At 44.1% G+C, this 25988-nt stretch overlaps 1 protein-coding gene across 1 annotated transcript in view; it reads right to left on the reverse strand.

Moving 5' to 3' along the window:
• LOC120017357 (cadherin-23-like) overlaps positions 1-25988 on the reverse strand; it is a 659988-nt gene that overhangs the window by 250309 nt on the left and 383691 nt on the right. The window contains exons 11-12 of the mRNA XM_038960107.1: positions 7711-7860; positions 5854-6012 (exon numbers count right to left, since the gene is read on the reverse strand). Of these exons, the coding sequence (XP_038816035.1) occupies positions 5854-6012; positions 7711-7860 (309 nt within the window). The remainder of the gene's footprint in view (positions 1-5853; positions 6013-7710; positions 7861-25988) is intronic.

A 25988-nucleotide genomic window follows, 5' to 3' on the forward strand; every position in this document is an offset into this window, starting at 1 on the left:
TTAAATTAAAAGGTGGTAAGCGATACTGGCAAGTGCAGTGTGCAAGTTATTTTATTTTAAGTCATGTCAGATCTTATATTTCCCAAACGCATACAACAAGACTTCAAATGTGAGAGTGAGTTTCCTACTTCTAAAGAAGGAAGGGTAAAAGACTGAAGGAATGGAGAATAGGAGTGAGAAGAAAATGGACATTGTGAATAAATATTACCAAGCACCCACCACACACACACTTTTTCTCACACACATTGATAGAACCCAAAATCCATTAGCGTTACAACGGCTAAAGGAAAGTGAGAGACTGAAAATACGATTGGAGGCTATGAATAAGAAATGAAAGAATACAAACACACTCAAACCCAAGGAGGGGAGAAAACAAAGAGCAATTTTACTGATATGAGGAGATGCCGGAGTCTAAACTCTCCAGGGTGAGAAAGAGTGTGATGGAGAGAGAGACCTGGACAGAGAGTAAATCAAAATAAATATTTATAATGATAAGTAACAGTCTGTGGTCTGGGCTGCTCTCCGTTTGTGTGTTTGTGTGTGTGCGTGCGTGTCAGAGAGAGAGAGTTTGTGCGTGCGTGTGCATTTTTGTGTGTGTGTGTGTGGAAAGGTGGAGCTGCAAGGCGGGACATTGAGTAATCATTGAGTAAGGCTTGTACGTATATAAACCATAATCAGTTGAATCATAAATGTTAACCTAAAAAAGCATTTCAATTACATTTCTGGTGCTCATTTGGCACTGTTCGAAACCACTGGGAAAATGACCTTAACATACTTATAATTATTTATACTTATACACATTTAAATATGCATATCTACTTTGCCCTACCTCCACATAAAGACCCACCTCACATACTAAACTCTGGAATGCACAACACCCTGGTAGCTTGTAGACTAGAGGCATGGCCATAAAATGTAGGGCAATACTTCTGTTAATTGAATGAATGAACGAATGAGCTAGCTAGCTGACTAACTGACTCATAAAAACAAATGAACGAGCGAACAAACAAACGGACAAACTAACGAATGAACAAACAAACAAACGAACCAACAGACGGACGGATGGACAGATGGGCTGGCTGGCTGGCTGACAGACTAACTAACTAACTAACATAAGCCTTCAAGTACTGTCATACTGACGTACACCTGACTCACACAGGTAGAGTGCTGGATCATGTTCAGTAGGCACAAAACAGAAGAAAATAGTCCGAAACAGAGAGGTACTATCTGAACTTGTCCAATATGAAATAATTATTTTTGTTTTCCATCACAAGCAGTTTTAAACCTTTTACTTTGTGCCCCAATGAACACGACCCTGAGCTCTCCAGTGAGCTGGAGGAGTTAGAGTATCTGTCCAGGCGTGTGGTGCTGAAATGGCATTTGCCTGCCATCTGGTGCAGTTCACACCCTGTCTGTGACTTAGTTCACTGAGTTCTTGGTGTGGCAATGACTGCCTAAAAAGTCTGTTCACATTTAACATTGGCACTCTGAAGTGCTAAGAGGATTTATACAGTATGTACTGTTAGTCCCATTTTTTCACATTGAATATCCCTTATAGCAACAGTGGCTGATTTGAAATAGTTATCTACAATTTCAGAATGTTTATTAATGATGATACAATTTATAAACACGACTTTTGGTGTGCTGTAAAATTGCTCATCTTTACGCAGAATATTTAGAAGAATAATGTGTCTTCGTATTAATCTAAGGAATTAGTAAGGCATCATTCATACATTTCTGTGCACACACAGGATAGTAAGATGTCATACATTTGTTTGATCAGGGCTGAGCATATCCAACAAATAGCAATATCTTCCCCATATTAAATAGGCCTGTAATCGTTAGTTCATAACTATGAACAGAAACAGAGCGCAGAACCACATACACATACCAGCATGTACATTAACTATTTGAAATTACTTCACTGGCATTTATTCACACGTAGCACACAAGTACATGCAAAAGCACAAGAAGGGACACATGCGCATGCACACAGGCAAACACGTTCATGTGTGTACACACGCACACATTCACTTGCACACAGACACACACACTTGTGAGGTGTGTGTGATGACTGTCTGCCAGGCTCTAGCGTGATAATTCACTGCTCTGTCCGTGTGCTGACCTTGAGGGATGGTGGTGAGGGATGAGGCAGTGGTACACAGGACTGTGTGTGTGTTTGTGGGTGTGTCAGTCATAAAGCCACCCCGGCTCTAACAGGTATTTATGGACAGAGGCTGGAGGAGTGGGGAAACATCTGTTTAGTCAGAGGAGATGGCCGGTCACTCAGTGAGTGTGTTTGTGTGTGTCTCTGTTCACAGAGGACAGCAGCTGTTGACCGCATAGAGTGAAGTACACAACTGTGGTACTAGAATAGTGGAAAGGTCGAGTGGTTGGCTTTCAAATTATGTTCCCCAAACTAGAGTGCACACAGCACAGGACACACTGACAGACATGACTACACACACACCAAGTCATGACATGCAGTATAGTGTGTATACAGACGTTCTGACACTAGTGAGTGGTGTCATGACTGACCTGTGATGGTCCCGCAGATGGGGAGAGGTATAGAGGGATTGATTGGGGTGGGGGGGGGTTATGACACCTCACGCCCATTGTAAATCTTAAGAATCCTTGGTCCTGTTAATGTTTGGGACTGGAATGTCTTTGTGTGGGCCTTATGGAGAATCTACCTCAGAACTGTAACATGCAATGAATGGACTTTGGGACAATATATTTCATCAGCCAAAATGGTGGCAACAATGATCGATGGAATATGAAAATGAATGTTGTTTTTGTTATTTTATTGAAAGTTAAATGACGACGTCATAACAAAAACATTAACTTGAAGAGATGTCATAACATGTCCAGGATGTTTACATACTGTGCGTTGTGTCGAAAATATCCAGATCAAAGAGAATGTTTTTGTAAAGATGAACTGTGAATTTAGTTGTCTAAACTAGATCAGAGTAAAATCCTGATACCTTGCCTTTGTAACGAGCTACGCCACAGGGAACCCAGAGAGCATGCCATAAATAATTTACATCCAGACTAAGTTGACAGCCTGCTGCAGCCAGGGTCTATGGATAGTCGTGATTCCAAACACAACACAAGGAAAAGGACAAAGGAACCTCTTAACAATCAAGGCTATGGTGGATTATTGTATCTAAGATGGTGAATTCAAGAAGAACCAACCGGTTTTCTCTTTCAGTCATCGGTTGTCTACACGGCCCTCCTGCCCAAACTGGGAGCGTCGATATGGCTGATTATCCTCCTCAGAAGTCCACTCTCACAGAACGAGTGCAAGAGAACAGACTACCAAGAGAAAGGACACTGACATCGTGTGGACAATCAGAGACATACACCCGGTGATGAAGGAAACGCGGACATCTAAGATTGTTGGCTTAATCTCCTAAGCGGAACTCAGTCCACAAAGAGATACCCAACGCAGATTTTCAACAAGTAAATACATTCATTATAATTCTGACCCATAAGAGCGGCAGTTTGGGGCAAGGTGTTAAACTAAACTAAACATAGTTTACAAATGTGCTTTTCTCTTGTGCAATCTCCTCTCTCTAAATCCACATCTTGTGTAACACGTGTAATATTGTGTTGGTCCGCTAGGGACCTGTTTTCCATTGTATGAAGTTCTAACCAATAACCTAGACTGTTTTGTATATGTTTATCTTATATTATCCTTTAGCTTGTTAGTAAATAAATAATCAACTCAATTGGTGTGGTATGGAATGATTTAGTGAGACCCGGGTTTGTGTAGATTTACGAATTATGCGACGTTCAGAATGAGACTGAAAATAATGAATAAATTAGCGACTGGAAATTAATTAATTAGCGACTGCTATGAATTCGATATTCTTTGAGTTCATTTGGGAAACGGTAACTCAAACAAACGTTTCCCATGGTGCCCCAGGTTACTGAGTTAATTATAAACACAGTTAATTATTCAATGAATAGCAGTCGTCACATTAATGATACAATGTCACGACAGTGGTGATGAGCTTGGACGTGCTGAAGTGCTGTGTGTGAAATAACAGCAAAAATAATTGGGCCTTTACTGGCTAGACACTACAGTACAACAGCCTCAGAAAGAGAGGGATGAGAGAGAAAGAAGGAGAGGGAGAGGAAACAGGAAGGGGAGAAAGAATGGGGAGGATGATAAGAGACTTAGTGATATAGCAGCTAGAGCAGACAGGACAGAGCGAAAGACCTACAGCAACACTTTATAATAACGTTCATGAATGAACATATACAAATGCTTGTGAATGTCTTTATGCTTTACAAATAATTATACATGATTTAAGTGCTTATGGAATGGATAGCTAGAAATGCTTAGAAATGCTTGTTAATACATGTTTATACATGTTTACAAATACATGTGTTAATGGTTTATACATGTTTATTGATGCTTATTCATGATAGTTATTATACAATGTTACCAGACATACTGTACTGAGGCTACATGGAAGCATGAGAGATTAGTCAGGACAGCAGTGTGCAGCAGTGTGTCCGGCGTGAGTGTTAGGACAGCAGTGTGCAGCAGTGTGTCCGGCGTGAGTGTTTTTGTGTGTGTGTGTGTATGTGTGTGTCCACGATGTGTGTGTGTGAGTGTTTGTGTCCGATGTGACTGTCTGTCTGACCTGCTTTGTGTGTGTGTGTGTGTGTGTGTGTGTGTGTGTGTGTGTGTGTGTGTGTGTGTGTGTGTGTGTGTGTGTGTGTGTGTGTGTGTGTGTGTGCGCCTGCGCACAGCGAACGTCATCAAGAAGACTTATTGGGTATTAGATTGCCCGGGTGTGTCGCAATTTCCATTTCATGAGCACACAGTCTATAAACAGTATGGATTTTCCACCGTATGCTTTTTGCGCTTCTTGTATCTACTGGAGCAGGTTAGAGTCCAAGTGTGTGTGTGTGTGTAAGTCTGAGAGTACTGTCATCGTAATTAATGGTAATCCAGTTATTATGGGAACTATGTGCAGATAACTGGGTGTGCTTCCCAAATGGCACTCTATTCCCTATCTGGTGCACTACTTTTGACTACAGCCCTATGGGCTATGGTCAAACTGCTAGGTGAGATTATATCGATGATAGTGACCTCTGGTCCTGGTATGGATTAAGCGTAGAGAGTAATAAAGGCAGGGCGATACTAGGACACACACACATACATGCCTACCCACACACAAACGCTCACTCCCACACACAGGAAGAGTAACACACACACACACACACACACACCCACACACACACACACACACACACACACACACACACACACACACACACACACACACACACACACACACACACACACACACACACACACACACACACACACACACACACACGGGGATGAGTGTCAGTGAGGGTCATTCACCTGGAGGCCATATCTGATCCTGATCAGAATGTTTTGATTGTATCAACATGTTGAGGTTATTGGTTGGCCACTGTGTGTTAATATCAGATTTACATGGTTTTAGTTAGCTACAGTATAACATACAGCAATTGGTACATGCAGCAAACGGGACAGTGCAATGCCCTTTGATGTTCTTGAACCTGGGTCTCCCAGCTAACTACTGCTCCAACAGGATAAACCATACTTCGGGGAGATCGTAACGAGCTTACCTAGGCAAGGGGTGTTACAGCACAACATACTCCATACCACAGCATGCTACAGTGTAATCCAGTGACAAGCTGTGTGTGTTACAGTGCGTTATACATTTACATTTTACAAGTCATTTAGCAGACGCTCTTATCCAGAGCGACTTACAAATTGGTGCATTCACCTTATGATATCCATATATTATATCCATATATTATAGCATGTTGCAGTGAAAACCTTACCTGGATGCGTAGCAGGGAGGTGCCTCTGGGTGTGTTCTCAGGCAGACTGATGTTGTACAGAGGTTTACTGAAGATGGGCCGGTTGTCATTCTCATTGATCAGGTCAATGTAGATACGAGCAAAACCCACATGGTCTGACATGGACTCATTGGCAAATAGCTGAAAGAGAGAGGGGAGAGTCTCTAATACTTAAATGAACACATAGGGTATAGGGAGAACGTGGAGACGTAATAGAAGGTCAAAAAGTAAAAATGCCCTGTTGACACCTTCACTTTAAAGCGGTTGCCGTGAATTTTGACAATAACTTACAGGCAGCCAGTGGCAAGTAAGTTACTCTATTTCATATTGAACTACACCTACAATAATCAACACAAAGCCCATCAGCTAATTTTGTAGAGCTGTTTGGCATATGTATGTGGGTTAAAACGCTTAGGCTCTGGTCAATCCGGTGGTATTTAGCAATCAAAACGTCTGGACTGCATATGACGGTATGAGGATTGGAAAATGTTTGTTAAAAATGCATGTTCTCCGTTCACAAGCTGCACTGTTCATCAGTCTCTTTATTTACAATTTGACCATTCATAATATTGTCACTCATCAGACGATTGCCAATTGTATCTTGCCAAATTCATCTATTATTATACACTACATGACAAAGTGTGGACACCTGCTCGTCGAACATCTCATTCCAAAATCATGGCCATTAATATGGAGTCGGTCCCCCCTTTGCTGTTATAACAGCATCCTCTCTTCTGGGAAGGCTTTCCACTAGATGTTGGAACATTGCTGCAGAAACTTGCTCCTATTCAGCCATGAGCATTAGTGAGGTCGGGCACCAATATCGGGCGATTAGGCCTGGTTCGCAGTTGGCATTCCAATTCATCCCAAAGGTGTTCAATGGGGTTGATGTCAGGGCTCTGTGCCGGCCAGTCAAGTTCTTCCACACCGATCTCGACAAATCATTTCTGCATGGACCTCGCTTTAGTACGTGTTTTACCTAATGTGACTATATACCGTTACTGTCTTTATAGCTCTACCATGCTTTGGTTCTCAGGATGTGTGGACCTAAACATACACTTACAGTTGCAGTTCAAATCACTGAAAAAACACTATGGGTCAGTTTCCAGGAACAAAGATGAATCCTATGTATTTTCTAAAAAGCATGCCAAATGGAGAATGCCAATTGAAAGTGTGTTTATGTCCAGGAGTAGGCATTCTAAATTGACTGATGAGCGTGAAAAATACAGCAGCTTTGCAGTTCTTGACACACTCAACCGGTGTGCCTGGCACCTACTACCATACCCCGTTCAATGGCACGTAAATCTTTTGTCTTTCCCATTCACCCTCTAAATGGCACACATACACAATCCATGTCTCAACTGTCTCAAGGCTTAAAAATCCTTCTTTAACCCGTCTCCTCCACTTCATATACACTGATTGAAGTGGATTTAACAGGAGACATCAATAAGAGATTATAGCTGTCACCTGGATAGTCTATGTCAAGGAAAGAGGAAGTGTTCCAAATGTTTTGTACACTCAGTGTATATAATTCATTTAAAAGTCAAAAAATGGATGTACCAATCGCTCCTTAAATCTGGGTCCTAGAAACCTGCCCATAGTGTCTTTGCTCACTGTGCTCCATACGGTAGATGACTTGCTCTTGTTAAAGTACATTTTACTGATAGTGTGTTTGTAACGGAGATAAGAACGTGCCGTAAACAAGTTTTTGTGTGGGTGTGTGTTTGTGTGCATGCGTTTGTGTGTGTGTGTGTGTGTGTGTGTGTGTGTGTGTGTGTGTGTGTGTGTGTGTGTGTGTGTGTGTGTGTGTGTGTGTGTGGGCGTGCAGATTGAACTCACAGAGAAGCTGTAGGAGCGAATGTTCTCGTAGTCCAGCGGCACGGCCACCCTCATCCTGATGTCAGCCCGGCCCTGCACCGCCGTGGGGGAGATGGTGAAGTGATCCGAGTTGTTCCCCGTTAGGAACACCTGAAACATACTATTCACTCCCTAGAGGAGAGGATGGAGGGATGGAGAGAGGGAGGGATAGGGGTCAAAAGGAAGAGAGAGTTAGATATTGGTTAAATATTCAAATGGATGATAATAAAAGCTGCAGTAGGAGATGTGGGACTGCATGACGGACTATGGATAGAAATTAGTTATTTCGCTACTCCGGCATAATTACATTGAAGTGAAAACTGAAATGTTGATTAAAGTGAACTGTTCTTTTGAACAACAAAAAGGAGGTATGTCCTGGTGATGACTCACAAGCACAAGATCATGTCATTAGATACCTGACTCATAAAAGTATTAAAACAGTACTATGGCAACAACATATGTAGCAAAAAGTAATTACTATTTGTTAATCAATCAAGATCCAGATATTTAGCAGTATCATACATTCAGCATATGTACTTTTAAAGATACACACACTAGCATGTACTCTTACACACCAGTGTTGTGTTCGAGACCATCTAAAGCAAGACTGATTCAAGACCAAGACTGGAGCAAATCGAGACCGAGTCAAGACCAAGTCCAGAAAAATGTGAGTCCAATTCAAGACCATGGTTTTTCCAATGACCCTAACCAGTGTTGTAGTGGTGCCTGGAATAGTGGGTATATTCTAATTTTGCCCAAAAGTTTCCAAACGCAAAGGCAACCTGAGTAAAGAAATCCTATGTTTTCCTATAGTTTATGAGTTTTCCTATAGATTTTTCAGATTTGCATTCTCAAAATCACACTTTCTTTTAATATAAAAAAGAAAAAAGTCCACAACAATGCTTAAACCACATCAATCTGATTGGGTGGGCCTGTCAGGGCCTGGCTCCCCAGTGGGTGTGCCTCTGTCCACCCAGGCCCATCCATGTCTACGCCCCTGACGCAAACAGCCATGATGACAATTGGCATCACAAATAGCCTACTAACCAACACTTCTAAACTTTTTCAATACCTGGTTTGCATACTTAGTTAACATTTACTGGTAGATATCATAAGCTGAAACGTCTTTCCTACCCTACCGGCTACAGATGTCATTCTTCTGTGAGCTGCTCATGCGAAAACCAGTTGAGAGCTGGTTTGCAATTGTTTAAGCTACTTTGTCTACTTTGTGCATGATTTCTCTATTGTACTACTGAATTGATACGTCGTATTCCTCCACTACACTACTTCGATATGCACTAGTAGGGATTAAGAACTGAGTATAAGCAATGCCGATTGAAAAAAAAGTAAGTAAACAGTATATACCTGCGTATACCCTCGACTACACAACTTGCCCTTTGTGTTTTACAAAAAGTACACTGTCCTACATGAGTGTGCTGGTATTTCATTTGCTTTCCTTTTAGAATCGCAAACCTGTTACACACTAAAGGCCTATAGGTTCGCCACTGTGCAAACATGTCTATAATAGATATAAAGGCTGTTACGATATTAATGTTTCAAGGCGTGCATATATCTGGCCTGTCGAAGTGATTTTATGCGCTGACCGAATGGAAGCTGATAATTATTTGTTTTTTACTCTGCTGGTCTCGGGAAGAAATTACATGTCCTCACTGTCCAAGGCCGAGTACAAATGTATCTGACACCGAGAAAAGACCGAGACATGCAATATGTGGTCTCGAGACCGGACTCGAGTACTACAACACTGCTACACACTACTAGCATGTACACACTACAAGCACGTACACCAGGGGTTGGCAATACTTTGGGCTTAAGGGCCACACAGATTGTTTTGGGGATAGATTTGTTTGTTAAAATCAATTTGCGTGCCAGAAAAAGTATCTAGGTCCATTATAATGTTTACATACTTTGCATCTGGTATACAACAATAAATTAGGGATGCACCGATGTGTAATTTCTGGACCAATACCAATATCTGATATTTTCTAAGCAATATCGATCAATAGAAATGTTTGTAATTTTATGGCCTTTTTAAACATTCTAGATACAAACTACAACCAAGTTTATGTCCATTGGGGTAATATGAAAAATCACAAATTGTCACGATCGCTGTCGTCGTGGAAATGACCGGACCAAGGTGCAGCATGGTGAGCGTACATTTCTTTTATTGATAAATGTCGCCAACAAAACAAAGAACAAGGAAACGACCGTGAAGCTTACTTAGGCCACTAAGTAATGCCACTAACAAAGACAACTACCCACAAATACAAAGAGGAAAAAAGGCTGCCTAAGGGGAGCTCGATTGATGCCAGGCACACACATGTGTGCCAATTATTGGATGGAGCCAATTATTGACTCCATCCAAGCACATTTATTTTCTTATTATCTCTACATTTCATTCTTCTGTCCTCTCTCATCCCTCCCTCTGTATATCTCAGTATGTACACCCACCCCTCTACCTGTAATCTATCTCTTTTCTCTCTTATCTCTGTCTTTGAGATGCAGGGTCAGAGGTTAGATCGTATCTCAGAGTGGCAGCTCTAACTTCCCCAGACTGGAAACCACCAGCCACCACACACACACAAATACATGCACCCCCCCCCCCCCCCCCCCCCCCACCCACACACACACACACACACACACACAACACAAACCACTGAGAGCATGTGGCATGGTTATGAACTGTGTCTCACCACCCGCAGCCAATTATAAAGACCCCTTTTCTATTTCTGCGGGAATCCATTTGCCAGCGAAATGGCTCATGACGACAGCGGGAGAATGATTGATCCGCAGAGAGAACATTTTTCGGAGTTCAATAAACATTTAACCTGGAGGGTTCTCTTTTTCGCGGAAAAAGACAAGAAGAGAGAACAAACAACGGAGGGAAAAAAAAATCAACCCCTGAAAAAATAAACAAGTGAAGATTAGACCCCACTAAATAGACCCAAACATCCTTCTGACGACTGTCGGCGAGCAACGAGGTGCGCCCCATATGGCACCCTATTCAGTAGTGCACTACTTTGACCAGAGCCCTATTGGAGTTCATAATCTCGTATCCTCATCTGAATCGTCCTCTCTTTATCTCTCCCACATAAAAGTCACTCCACCGTATTGCTTAACATTATGTAAATTGTAATTGGGCGTTTGAGTACAGAATAGAGCAAACCTCCATGCACTGCCCACAAAGCTGCCACTGCTACAGCTGCCGTCACTTCTACTAAAGTGATGATTACACCGCCAATGGCAGCTCATTGAAGCCATGCGTTTAAATCACAATTGTATGTGTGTGTGTGTGTGATGTATGTTTGCGGACCGTCTGACTGTGCGTGCGTGCGTGTGCGTGTCTGTGTGTGTGTGTGTGTGTGTGTGTGTGTGTGTTTGATGAAAGCAGTGAGAGGATAAGCAGTGAGAACACAATGAGAGGATAATGTGTGATGTGGAGGAGATGAGGATGTTTAAGGAGCCATGTTGACAAGCATGACTATCTAAATCGCTCCGGCTTCACTTAGGCTGGGATTCACTCAGATCACGTTTGTAGACAATGCAGCTTTTAAAAGGCAAATGTTACCATGTTCGCGGAGATCACATTCAAGGTAAAAAGCTGCAGATGGCATCTTAATTGGAATTTAACTTTCAATGTCAAGCACACAATAGTGAGGTTTCAGATTTACACTTGTTTTTTTTCTCTGAGTCATGTTGGTTTTTATTGTGTGTACACACGATCCAGTGACATCATTTTTTGTTGTCTTAGTCAGAGATTAAGAGAAAACAAAGGCTGGCGTAACATGAAGAACATGCAACGTGACGCTATTGTGTTATTTACAACTGTTTTATATTTGATCAAATACAAATAAAACACAAACTCATAAAGCTCACTTTACATTTTGACTTTCGCCATTTCACACCATTATTGGCTCCTTCAAGATGAGTGTCACATTATCCCTTAGCTCAAATCCCTCCTTTAGCACAACCAAATATTTTGTTTTACCAAGGTATTCACTTTATAGGGAATAGGGGGCCATTTAGGACTCAGAGAGTGGATCGATGGTGGAGGGCATTATGTTTGGCGGTTAAAATGGCCCTATGTTTTTGTTTTGTTGTTCATCTCGCAGAGAACCATTGTGGCTGATGACTGGCTATTTAAACAAATATTCAATATGCAGGGATGTCACCTCAAACTGCACATAAACGTAATTGCCCATCCATTTGCCTCTCTCTCTCTATCTCACCAGAAGCTCTCATACCAAGGTCCTGTCAGATGTCGCTGTCACAAAGTTTACTGACGAGTTTTGAGCGGAAAGTTTTAGATTCAAACGGAGAAGAGTGATTAAGAAAGAGGTCTGTAACTACCACTTGTGTCACCCACTAGTAAAAATGGAACATCTCTGACTCTCTCCCTCTCGACGTGTGGGTTAGTAGTGCATCTAGTAATGCATCTGTCAATGTCAACTCTGCCTTGATAGCTACGTATTGTTACCAGTGGAGGCGGGTAGTGGGAGAAATATTTATGAATACAGAACTTTAATTTGCATGTCGTTGATATTGTTCCATTCATTCAATTCCAGACATTACAATGAGTCAATCCTCAACTTTTTACCTTTCATCAGTCTCTACTGGTTTTTACGATTCAGATCTTTTTCGTTGTGTTGAGCATATGTATCAGAGCATGCATTTTTATGTGTAGGTGTTTGTACATGCATTCATGTGTATGTGTGTTATTGTGGAGTGAGGCAGTGTCTTTGTTGTGTTAACCTGTGTATGCTGTGTGTGTGTGTTAATCTAGGATGCACCCCAAATGGCACACTAGTCCCTACATAGTGAACTACACCGTAATTATTTTTTGTTGTTTCCAGTCATAAAGTTGTGCAGCATATTTCAAGCTTTACAAACTTTAAAATGTGAAGTTATACAATCTCACACCACATTTACTTTGACCAATACAATATAGTTAACTTCACCATTTGTCAGTTCAACTTGCACTTCCTATTAAATCAATAGCAACTTAGTTATGCCAACTTTAAATGTAGAATTATCCTAATTAACACCAAATTTACTTTGAATAACTTACTATGTATAATTTAATTCATTTAGGTTTAAGTAGCGATAACTACACCTCCATTTTAAAATGTAATATAACTTAGTATCAAGTTAAGTAGACTACAGTATATATACACAAGTGATGGGACGTTTGATACCGGAGAGCCGATGCAGTTTTCAAAGCACTACTGATCCGACAAAATGTACCGATGCTCATTTCAAGGTTAGATTAACAATGTGATCAATGATATCTTCATTTAACCACATGCTTTTTTGAAACGTGTTTCAAAATGCGAGATCCCACTGATTTCACCGTTATGCCAGTGCTTTCTTCGATGACGAGTTTCTTTCAGAAACCGACGATTAGTTTTATTTTTTTGGCAGCACATACAGTTGAAGTCGGAAGTTTACATACACGTAGGTTGAAGTCATTAAAACTCATTTTTCAACCACTCCACAAATGTCTTGTTAACAAACTATAGTTTTGGCAAGTCAGTTAGGACATCTACTTTGTGCATGACACAAGTAATATTTCCAACAATTGCTTACAGACAGATTATTTCAGCACTATATGTACATTCAGAGAATAACTGGTTTCTGTACTACAGTTCTACCAAGTATTCATACCACTGACAGACTTTTATAAAAGGTGTTTTGACTGCAACTAAATCAACTGTAATTTGGATTTTGTATGCGCTCATACCTAGTAATAACCAGTTATAACCAATGCGAGTACATAAGGTGCTCCATCTCTGCAGGTGATCTGTCTTTCAGGACAAGATCACTGCAACAGGTCCCCCTCCACCCTATGATGATATGCATTACTTAATATTATGTCTCTAGAGAAACCTGATATCACAACTTTTTTAGATTTTCCCGAATTGTATCACAATTCCAGTGGGTCAGAAGTTTACATACACTAAGATGACTGTGCCTTTTAACAGCTTGGGAAATGCCAGAAAATTATGTCATGGCTTTAGAAGCTTCTGATAGGCTAATTGGCATCATTTGAGTCAATTGGAGGCATACCTGTGGATGTATTTCAAGGCCTACCTTCAAACTCAGTGCCTCTTTGCTTGACATCATGGGAAAATCAAAAGAAATCAGCCAAGACCTCAGAATTTTTTTTGTAGACAAGTCTGGTTCATCCTCGGGAGCAATTTCCAAACGCCTGAAGGTACCACGTTCATCTGTACAAACAATAGTACACAAGTATAAACCCCATGGGACCACGCAGCTGTCATACCGCTCAGGAAGGAGACGCGTTCTGTCTCCTACAGCAAAGGACCTTGTGAAGATGCTGGAGGGAACAGGTACACAATTATCTATATCCACAGTAAAACGAGTCCTATATCGACCTAACCTGAAATGCCGTTTAGCAATGAAGAAGCCACAGCTCCAAAACCACCATAAAAAAGCCAGACTACGGTTTGCAAATGCACATGGGGACAAAGATCGTACTTTTTGGAGAAATGTCCTCTCGTCTGATGAAACAAAAATAGAACTGTTTGGCCATAATGACCATCGTTACGTTTGGAGGAAAAAGAGGGAGGCTTGCAAGCTGAATAACACCATCCCAACCGTGAAGCATTGGGGTGGCACCATCAAGTTGTGGGGGTGCTTTGCTGCAGGAGGGACTGGTGCACTTTACAAAATAGATGGCATTATAAGAAAGGAAAATTATGTGGATATATTGAAGCAACATCTCAAGACATCAGTCAGGAAGTTAAAACTTGGTTGGAAATGGGTTTTCCAAATGGACAATGACCCCAAACATAATTCCAAAGTTGTGGCAAAATTTAATACATCTTCTTAGGGATAGTGTCCATTTTTCTGAATTTCCGCCTGACTCAGGTGCCCAAAGTAAACTGCCTGTTACTCAGGCCCAGAAGCCAGGATATGCATATAATTGGTAGCATTGGATAGAAAACCCTTGAAGTTTGTAGAAATGTTAAAAATAATGCATGAGACTCTAACACAATTGATATGTCAGGCGAAAGTCCAAAGAAAAACAAAACAGGCTCTTATAATGGAAAGCTATCGGTCCTATGTAATTCCAGCTCCCAGATAGCAATTCCTATGGCTTCCACTAGATGTCAACAGTCTTTGTTCATTGTTCCAGCCTTGTTTCTTCAAAAAATAGGAATATTTTGGAGTTTTGGTACAAAGAGTCCAAGTGGAAAATCACTCTGTCAGCACGCAACGAAGAGGAGGGGTTTCTGCTCATTTGACTTTTCCATTGAACATACTCCCTTCCGTATGAAATATTATAGTTTATTTACATTTTATGGTACCTGACGATTAAATAGAAACGTAGTTTGACTTGTTTGAACAAAGTTTAGCAGTAGCTTTTTGGACTCCTTTGTCTGCATGTTGAACGAGTGGATTAGTGAAATCGATGGCGCTAACTAAACGGACCTTTTGGGATATAAATAAGGATTTTATATAACAAAACGACCATTCATGTTGTAGCTTGGACCCTTGTGATTGGAAGAGGAAGATTTTCAAAAGTAAGTGATTTATTTATTCGCTATTTGTGATTTTATGAAGCCTGTGCTGGTTGAAAAATATGTTGATGTGGGGCACCGTCCTTAAACAATCGCATGGTATGCTTTCGATGTAAAGCCTATTGTAAATCGGACAATGCAGTTAGATTAAAACATTCAGCTTTATAAACAATATAAGACACTTGTATGTTCATAAATGTTTAATATTACGATTATTTATTTGAATTGCGCTCCCTCCAATTTCACCGAATGTTGTCGACAGGTGTCCCGCTAGCGGGTCTCCTAGCCTTATTAACACAAAGATAAGGTATTGGAGTGGCCATCACAAAGCCCTGACCTCAATCCCATTGAATATTTGTGGGCAGAACTGAAAAAGTGTGTGCGAGCAAGGAGGCCTACAAACCTGACTCAGTTACATCAGCTCTGTCAGGAGGAATGGGCCAAAATTCACCCAACTTATTGTGGGAAGCTTGTGGAAGGCTAATCGAAACATTTGACACAAGTTAAACAATTTAAAGGCAATGCTACACTCAATTAGTATTTGGTATGTGAACTTCTGACCCACTGGGAATGTGATGAAAGAAATAAAAGCTGAAATAAATAATTCTCTCTACTATTATTCTGACATTTCACAATCTTAAAATAAAGTGGTGATCCTAACAGACCTAAGACAGCTAATTTTTACTAGGATTAAATGTCAGGAATTGTGAAAAACTGAATTTGGCTAAGGTGTATGTAAACTTCCGACTTCAACTGTGTATATATATATATATTTTACACACTACCGTTCAAACGTTTGGGGTCACTTAGAAATGTGCTTGTTTTTAAAAGAAAAGCAAATGTTTTGTCCATTAATTAATATAGCACAAAATTTATCAGAAATACAGTGTAGACATTATTAATGTTGTAAATGACTATTGTTGCTGGAAACGGCAGATTTTTTGGTGTGGAATATCTACATAGGCATAGTTCCTCTGTCCAGTGTCTGTGTTCTTTTGCACATCTTAATCATTTCTTTTTATTGGCCAGTCTGAGATATGGCTTTTTCTTTGCAACTCTGCCTAAAGGCCAGCATCCCGTAGTTGCCTCTTCACTGTTGACGTTGAGACTGGTGTTTTGCGGGTACTATTTAATGAAGCTGCCAGTTGAGTACATGTGAGGCATCTGTTTTTCAAACTAGACACTCTAATGTACTTGCTCAGTTGTGCACCGGGGCCTCCCACTCCACTTTCTATTCTGGTTAGAGCCAGTTTTGTCACGCCCTGATCTGTTTCACCTGTCTTTATGATTGTCTCCACCCACCTCCAGGTGTCTCCTGTTTTCCCCATTAGTCCCCGGTGTATTTATCCCTGTGTCTCTCTGTGCCAGTTCATCTTGTTTTTTCCAAGTCAACCAGCGTTTCTCCTAGCTCCTATTTTTTCCAGTCTCTGTTTTTTCCTAGCCCTCCTGGTTTTGACCCTTGTCTGTCCTGATGCTGAATCCGCCTGCCTGACCACTCTGCCTGTTCTGACCTCGAGCCTGCCTATCCCCTTGTACTGTTTGGACTGGAACCTGTTCACTGAACCCCTGCCTGTCCCGACCTCGAGCTTGCCTATTGCCTTGTACTGTTTGGACTCTGAACTGGTTTATGAACTCTCGCCTGTCCCCGACCTGTCTATTGCCTACCCCTTTTGGTGTAATAAATATCGGAGCTCAACCATCTGCCACCTGTGTCTGCATTTGGGTCTCGCCTTCTGCCCGTATAGTACGAACTGGCCATGACAGACCCAGCAGACTAGAACCAGCTCCGTCACGCTGTCTCCCTGCAGGGAGCCACCATTGAGGAGCAACTGCTGGTCCTTTTGGCAGGGCTTTGTTCCCTGATGGAACGCCACAACAAAGTGTTCAAGGCTATAATGGAGCAAATCAGTGAGTTAGCTCATAGGCAGCCCGCCACCTCTGAGACCTCCCAACCACCCATTAACCTTTCTACTACTAGTGGATTTGTTCAACCTACCCCGGCTCCTCGAGATCTACGCTTACCTCCTCCGGAGTGTTATGCAGGTGATCCTGGTACTTCCGGGTATTCCTTTCCCAGTGCTCCCTCATTTTTGAACTCCAGCCCTCTTCATTCTCATCAGACTGATCGAAGATAGCGTATTTAATCACGATAATGTCCGGAAGAGCGCTCTCCTGGGCAACGGCTGTGTGGGAGCAGCAATCTGCTGTGTGCCATAGCCTGGAGGAATTCATGGCAGAAGTGAGGAAGGTTTACGATTCTCCGTTGCACGGGAGGGAGGTGGCTCAAACTACTGCAGGTACATCAGAACTCCTGTAGTGGGACATGACTACGCAGTAGATTTTTGCACATTGGCCATCGAGAGTTCCTGGAATCCGGAGGCTCTGTTTGACACCTTTCTCCACGGACTGTCAGAGGGGATAAAGGATGAGCTCGCAGCTCGGGAAATACCACGGGACATTGATTCCCTCATCGCCCTGGCAATTAGGATTGATGGGCACCTACGAGAACGCAGGTGTGAGAGGTGGTCGTGTCTCGGGAACACTCATTCATCTGCTGATGTTGGCGCCCATCCGAAGGAATCCGTAAATCCCCGATGTTTGCATTTCCCGAGGAGAGCCGAAAACACCCGAGGTTCCCAGTGAATCATCGGCGACGGGTAAGTTGGATACTCCTGAGCCCATGCAGCTGGGAAGAGCTAGGTTATCGGTTGGGTAACGTTCACGCAGGCTAAATTGTCACTGTTGTCTGTACTGTGGAGGGGCGGGATATTATATAGCCACTTTCCCAGTTAAGAAACCCCTTTCTTTAGTGGGTACAAGTACTCTGGTGAGCCAGACTGGGAGTCCCCTAACTTCAATCTCCCGTCCACCTTTGTTTGTGATTCTGCTGTGGGCAGACCAGTCTAAGTCTCTCTGGGTGCTCATTGACTCTGGGGCTTATGAAAGTTTTATGGATGCTATCATGGTTTCTAAATGAGGTATTCCCACAACTTCTCTCTGTCCCCATGGATGCAAGGGCACTGGACGGCCGCTCTATTGGAAGAGTCACCCATAGCAGTGCCCGTTCATATATGGGTATCAGGAAACCACAGTGAGATCTTACAGTTCCTCCTCATCGATTTCCCCCCCATGTTCCTGTGGTTTTGGGATTTATTTTCTTGGCTCCAGAAACACAATCCTGTTATTGACTGGACCACGAGCTTCATGCTGGGTTGGAGCCCGTTTTGTCATTTTCATTGCCTAAAAGCGTTCCCCTCAGGATGTAAGCCAGGGGTGTCAAACTCATTCCACGGAGGGCCTAGTGTCTGCAGGTTTTTGGTTTTTCCTTTCAATAAAGCCCTAGACAACCAGGTGTGGGGAGTTCCTAACTAATTAGTGATGTTAATTCATCAATCAAGTACAAGGGAGGAGCGAAAACCCGCAGACACTCGGCCCCCCGTGGAATGAGTTTGACACCTGTGATGTAAGCAAAGCAAGGGATGTCGCTGTCGTCCCCACTGAGTACCATGACCTCCTGGAGGTTTTCAGTAAGGCACGGGCTACTTCTCTTCCCCCACACCGTCCTTATGATTGTGCCATTTATCTCCTCACAGACAGACACCACACTGGCTATATTCTCTATCTGGCCCAGAGACCAAAGCCATGGAAGAGTACATTGAGGATTATCTGCTACTGGAGGCATCAATCCGTCTTCATCTGCTGCTGGCGCGGGGTTTTTCTTCGTGGAGAAGAAGGACAAGATCCTGTGTCAGTGCATTGACTACCGGGGTCTGAATGATATAACGATCAAGTATCGTTACCCCGTACCACTCCTCTCCTCAGCTTTCAAACCTCTCCAGGTGGCCACCATGTTTTACAAACTGTACCTTTGGAATGCCTACCATCTGGTTCAGATACGCGAAGGAGATGTGGAAGACAGTGGAAGACAGCCTTTAACACAGCCAGTAGACATTATGAGTGCCAGGTCTTGCTGTTTGGACTCACCAAGGCTCTGGTAAACAATGTGCTCCAAGACATGCTAAACCATTTCGTGTTCATCTACCTTGACGACATCCTGTTTTTTTCCCGGTCTGCCCAAGAACACATTCTTCATGTCAGACCAGTCCCTTAGCGCCTCCTGGAGAACCAATCGTTCGTGAAAACTGAGAAGTGTGAGTTCCACCGCTCTACAATCTCCTTTCTGGGATATGTCATAGCTGATGGATATATCCAAATGGATCCTGAAAAAGTGAAAGCAGTGGTAGAGTGGCCTCAACCTACGTCCAGGGTGGAGTTACAACATTTCCTGGCGTTCACTAACTTCTTCTACTGCCGTTTTATTCGGGGCTGGCGCACCCTGGCGAAACCCCTCTCTGCACTCACCTCTCCCGTTCACATGGTCTCCAGCGGTCGACAGAGCACCCTGGCGGTCCCCAACCTGCCTACCCCTTTTGGGACAATAAATATCGGAGCTCAACCATCTGCCTCCTGTGTCTGCATTTGGGTCTCACCTTGTGCCCTTATAAATTTGCGTTGTTCTGGGAGTAGTACACAGCGTTGTACGAGATCTTCAGTTTCTTGCATGGAATAGCCTTAATTTCTCAGAACAAAAATAGATGGACAAATTTCAGAAGAAAGGTCTTTGTGTCCGGCCATTTTGAGCCTGTAATCGAACCCACTAATGCTGATTCTCTAGATACTCAACCAGTCTAAATAAGGATAGTTTGTAGCTGTGCTAACATAGCTTCAAAAGGGTTTTCTAATGATAAATTAGCCTTTTAAAATGATAAACTTTGATTAGCTAACACAACATGCCATTAGAACACAAGAGTGATGGTTGCTGATAATGGGCCTCTGTACGCCTATGTAGATATTCCATAAACAATCTGCCATTTCCAGCTACAATAGTGATTTAGAACATTACCAATGTCTACACTTTATTTCTGATCAAATCTATGTAATTTTAATGGACAAAAACGAGATTTTCTTTCAAAAACATGGACATTTCTAAGTGACCCCAAACTTTTGAATGGTTGGGTGTGTATATACTATATTGTGGCAGACCAGGGGATTTGGTCAAGACGTTTACATAGATCAGACACGGACAGAGTATGATTAGCTCGGTTTCAAAGGTGTTTATTAAATAATAAATCAAAAGAAAAGGATAGGTCTCCCCCATGAGACCCTCTCCGGGATTCCATCTCCTGGGCTCCGGGTCTTGCTGTATCCTGATGGGCACACAAACTCAACTCCCTCGTCTTAGCTCGGGCACCGTCTCCAACTACACGGAAGTCACCTTACTTCCCCCAGTCCTCTCTGTGTGCTGCCCTTCTGGCAGCTTTATGGACTTGTGCAGCTGGTGAGCAATCAATTGATTACTCACCAACTCCCCAATCAGCCCTAATTAGTCCTGGGCGGAGAGCCCGTCGAGACCTGGCACGTCCAGCAGATGGAGCCATCGCCTTGTGATGTATACTCCGTATGTCACCAGGCCTCGTCGAGTCTCCCCCTGGTGGCTGACCTGCTGTACGCCACACACCCCCCTCCCCTTAGCTCTGTCGGGGAGGGGACTGTCATCAGTGCGACGTATGTCTCCCTTCTCGATAGGGCATCCATGTTTCCATGCTTCGCCCCTGACCTGTGCACAACAGAAAAAGAGAAGCGTTGAAGGGACAAGAACCACCTGGTAACCCGATCGTTTGTGTCCTTTTTCCTGGCCATCCAGACCAGGGGAGCATGGTCCATGACCAGGGTGAAGTGGGTACCTAACAGGTAATACTTGAGTGTCTAGCGCCCACTTCACCGCTATACACTCTTTCTCAACAATGGAGTACTTTTTTCTCTAGGAACCAGCTTTCTGCTGATGTACATGATGGGGTGCTCCTCACCATTGTGTATCTGGGACAGAACGGCGCCTAGTCCCGTATCACATGCATCTGTCTGGACCACCATCGGCACCTGGAAATCAGGCGTTACGAAAATCGGATGGAAGCACAGCGCTTCCTTCAGATGGCTGAACGCCGCTTCTGTCTCGTTCGTCCATTTCACTGTTTTCGGGAGGCGGGCCTGGGTTAGATCGGTGAGGGGGGAAGCTATAGCCCCAAAGTTGGGGATAAATCAGCTATAGTATTCTGCCAGTCCCAGGAAGGACTTGACCTGTGTCTTGTTGCGTGGAACGGGCCAGTCACGTACCGCGTGAACCTTCCTCTCCTGGGGCTTGACGTTCCCCCGTCCGATCAAATACCCCAGGTACTCCACCTCCTCAAATCCTAGTTTTCACTTCTTGGGGTTCGCGGTCAACCCGGCTTGTCTGAGCGTGTCCAGCACCGCCTGGAGGCGCGTCAGGTGCTCTTCCCAACCTTAGGTAATTGACAGGTCCCAGCTCCTCGACCACCTCATATGGTCCGTACCATGTTGCCAGGAACTTACTTTCAGCTGTGGGGATTAAGACCAGCACCCTGTCTCCCACATGGAATTCTCGGGGCTGGAATCCCCGATTTGTAGACCTGGGCTTGGGCGCGTTGGGCCTTCTCCATATGTTCCTTCAAGACGGGCCATATGGCTGTCATCCGCTCCCTCATCGTCTCCACATGCTCTACCACGCTGCGTAATGGGGTCGGTAGAGCTTCCCACACCTCCTTTACGAGGTCCAGTAGGCCGCGTGGCCTCCTCCCGTAGAGGAGTTTGAACGGGGAAAACCCAGCGGAGGATTGGGGTACTTCTTAGATTGAGAACATTAGGTGGGGTATTAGCTGGTCCCAGTTCTTCCCGTCCTGCTCGATGACCTTCCGCAGCATCTGTTTGAGCATTTTATTAAAATCCTCGACGAGCCCATCCGTCTGCAGGTGAAAAATGAAGGTCCGGATCTGCTTGATCTGCAGGAGGGCACACAACTCTTTCATAAGGCAGGTCATAAACTCCGTACCTTGGTCTGTCAAGATCTCGTTCGGGATGCCCACCCGGCTAAAGAGGTGGAACAGTTCCCGGGCAATTCCCTTGGATACCGCCGCCCGTAGGGGAATGGCCTTGGGATACCGTGTAGCATAATCTACCATCACCAGGATGTACCGGTGTCCTCGTGCTATTTTTACCAGGGGTCCCACTATGTCCATGGCGATGCGTTCAAAGGGCACCCCGATGATCGGTAGGGGGACCAATGGGCTTCGGAAGTGGGCATTCGGGGCCATGAGTTTACATTCTGGGCAGCTGCGACAGTAGTCTTCCACGGCCCTCCTCATCTCGGGCCAGTGGAACCGGGTGGCGATCCGTTCCTGGGTCTTCTCCATTCCCAGGTGCGCCCCCAACAGGTGGGTGTGGGCCAGCTGAAGAACGGTTCCCACGTACCGTCGGGGCAGCAATACCTCTCGAAGTTCCCCCTGTTGGCGCGACACCTGATACAAAAGGTTATTCTTGATTTGGAAATGGGGGTATGGCCAGTCACTCATCCCCGGAAGTAGCTATCCAACCACCACTATCACTTGTGCTGCGGCGGTTTTCAAGTTCGGATCCTCCCACTGGGCCGTCCCGAATTGTCTCCTCAGTTGGCCCCCAGGAGTGGTCTCGACTGGCCCCTCGAAATCGAGGAGGGGGAGGCTGGGCTCTGGTTCGGAATCCGGAGCCCCCTCCAACTCCGCCGCCGTAGACACATGCTGGTTAACTGGTTGCTTCCGGGCCACACAGGCTATTGGTCGTCCCCGCTCTCTTCTTCGGACGGCTCGTACCTTCTTCCTCAACTCGTGCCCCCATAAGGCCGTGAACAGCGGACAATCCCATTCCACTAGGAGAGGTAGCGGCAACTCTGGCACTGTACCCACCGTCATCTGGTACCTCCCTTGTGGTGTCACAATGTTGGTCCATATGATTGGATACCGCTTTGTGTCACCGTGAACACAGAAAATGGACATCTCCCTACCCTTTTCGGTCTCCTGGTTCAGCAGGTTCATGGTTACGAGAGTAACCATACTTCTGGAGTCCAATAGCGCTTCCGTGTCATGTCTGTCAACCTTCACCGGGACCATGGGTGCAGTTGATTCGGGGTGCGCCCCACAGGAGGTGACATAGTTCACGGCGTGACCCACCTTGCCTCCGGGGCTTACTGATGGCCCCGACTCCTCTCGAGCCGGGCAATTCCAGGCAATATGCCCCCGGGAGCCACACTCAAAACACCTCCTTTGGTCTCCTTCTACCTGGGGTCGTCAGTGGCAGGGCGGCACTACCCAAGCCGTCTCCACAGATTTGCAGTCTTTTGGCCCTGCCGACTGTCGGTGCGGGGTACACAGCGGTGGGGCTGTCCTTCCTTCCCCTCGAACGGGTCGCCGACTCTGCCCGGCTCACACTCAGCAGAGCCTGAGTGTTCTGATGCATCTCCACTGCTTCCAGGAGGCCCTCCAAAGTCTGGGGTGCGCATAGACTCGCTGCCCTCTTCATGTCGTGGGGTAGCGCCCGTAAGAAGCGATCCAGGACAACTTTGGAGAGGGTGGATACGTCGGATTAGAGCCATGCCCTGATGACGAGCAGTAGGTCGCTCATCTGTGCTCGGGGGGATGCGTCGGCTACGAACCTCCAGTCGTAGAACCGTTGAGCCCGATGGGCCAGGCTGTACCTGTAGCGGCTGAGTATCTCCCGTTTGAGTCCGTCGTAATTAGCCGCCTGTTCGTTGTTCAGGTCCCAATACGCGTTTTGGTCATTCCCAGAGAGGAACGGGGCCAGCAGACTGGCCCACTTCGGCCTTGGCCATCCTTCCCGTAGAGCTGTCCGTTCAAACGTACAAAGGTAGGTTTCGACGTCATCGTCTTCCGTTAGTTTGAGTAAAAACTGATTGGGATGGGATTCAGGAGACGCTCCTCCTTGCAGCTTCCTGATTTCCTCAACGAGACGGACGTTTTGTAATCGGTGTTCCTCCAGCGTTCGTTCCTGAACCGCCTGTTGTGCTTGTTGGGCCCGGACGAACTGAGCTATCAACTTGTCCATGGTGATGCTGCGTAAACGTCAACCCTGATCTGACCACGTTATCAGATTGCCCGCATTCTCCACCACATGTGGCAGACCAGGGGATTTGGTCAAGATGTTTACACAGATCAGTCATGGACAGAGTATGATTAGCTCAGTTTCAAGGGTGTTTATTAAATAATAAAACGGGATACCGTCTCCTGGGCTCCGAGTCTTGCTGTATCCTGACGGGCACACAAACTCAACTCCCTCATCTTAGCTCGGGCACCGTCTCCAACTACACAGAAGTCACCTTACTTCCCCCAGTCCTCTCTGTGTGCTGCCCTTCTGGCAGCTTTTGGGCTTGTGCAGCTGGTGAGCAATCAGCCCTTGATTACTCACCAACTCCCCAATCAGCCCCAATTAGTCTTGGGCGGAGACCCTGTCGAGACCTGGCACGTCCAGCAGATGGAGCCAACGCCTCGTGATGTATACTCCGTCTGTCACCAGGCATCGACGAGTCTCACCCTGGTGGCTGACCTACTGTACGCCACTATATATATATATATATATATATATATATATATATATATATATATATATATATATATATAGTTGAAGTCGGAAGTTTACATACACTTAGGTTGGAGTCATTAAAACTCGTTTTTCAACCACTCCACAAATTTCTTGTTAACAAACTATCGTTTTTGGCAAGTTGGTTAGGACATCTACTTTGTGCATGACACAAGTAATTTTTCCAACAATTCTTTACAGACAGATTATTTCACTTTTTATTCACTGTGTCACAATTTCAGTGGATCAGAAGTTTACATACACTAAGTTGACTGTGCCTTTAAACAGCTTGGAAAATTCCAGAAAATTATGTCATGGCTTTAGAAGCTTCTGATAGGCTAATTTACATCATTTGAGTCAATTGCAGGTGTACCTGTGGATGTATTTCACCTTGACTGGACACAGCTAGACAAACTTATGTTTTTGAGAAAATCAGGGAGTTTTGCAACGAAGAGGACATCACATGCACTGCACTAAAGTCAAGGGCAGCACAGAAACAGGCTCTCCGAATATAGATTCCCTTGTTCATGTGTGGTTCGGACGGACCAGTGATCAGCACTATCTGCAGAGCCTCTATTTAAATGACTCTCTCCTAACACACACGCCATACGCCGTTGCTGCTACTATTTTTTTTAACCCTGCTGCTCAACCACTTTACCCCTGATTGTATGCATATAACTACCTTGTCTATCACGGATATCATTATTGATATTATTTTTGTACATACTGTATATTATTTTATTTATATTGACACTTTCTGATATTGCTGCTATGGAAGAAATCATTTGGCTGTACCGTTTACACCTTCTGTAGAGACCCATCCACCTAGCAAGATGTGGCCAGTGGTGTAAGTGCTTCAGTAAAAATACTTGAAAGTACTACTTAAGTATTTTTGGGGGTATCTGTACTTTACTTTACTATTTATATTTTTTGCCAACTTTAAATTTTTCTTCAATACATTCCGAAATAAAATAATGTACTTTTTACTCCATACATTTTCCCTGACACCCAAAAGTACTCGTTACATTTTGACAAGAAAATTGTCAAATTCCCACACTTATCAAGAGAACATCCCTACTGTATCTGATCTGGCAGACTCACTAAACACAAATGCTTTGTTTGTAAGTTATGTCTGAGTGTTGGAGTGTGCCCCTGGCTATCCGTCAATAAACATAAGAAAATGTAATTGTGCCGCCTGGTTTAATATATGGTATTTGA

This window comes from Salvelinus namaycush, chromosome 22 (assembly GCF_016432855.1).
Source record: "Salvelinus namaycush isolate Seneca chromosome 22, SaNama_1.0, whole genome shotgun sequence".
Taxonomy (NCBI): domain Eukaryota; kingdom Metazoa; phylum Chordata; class Actinopteri; order Salmoniformes; family Salmonidae; genus Salvelinus; species Salvelinus namaycush.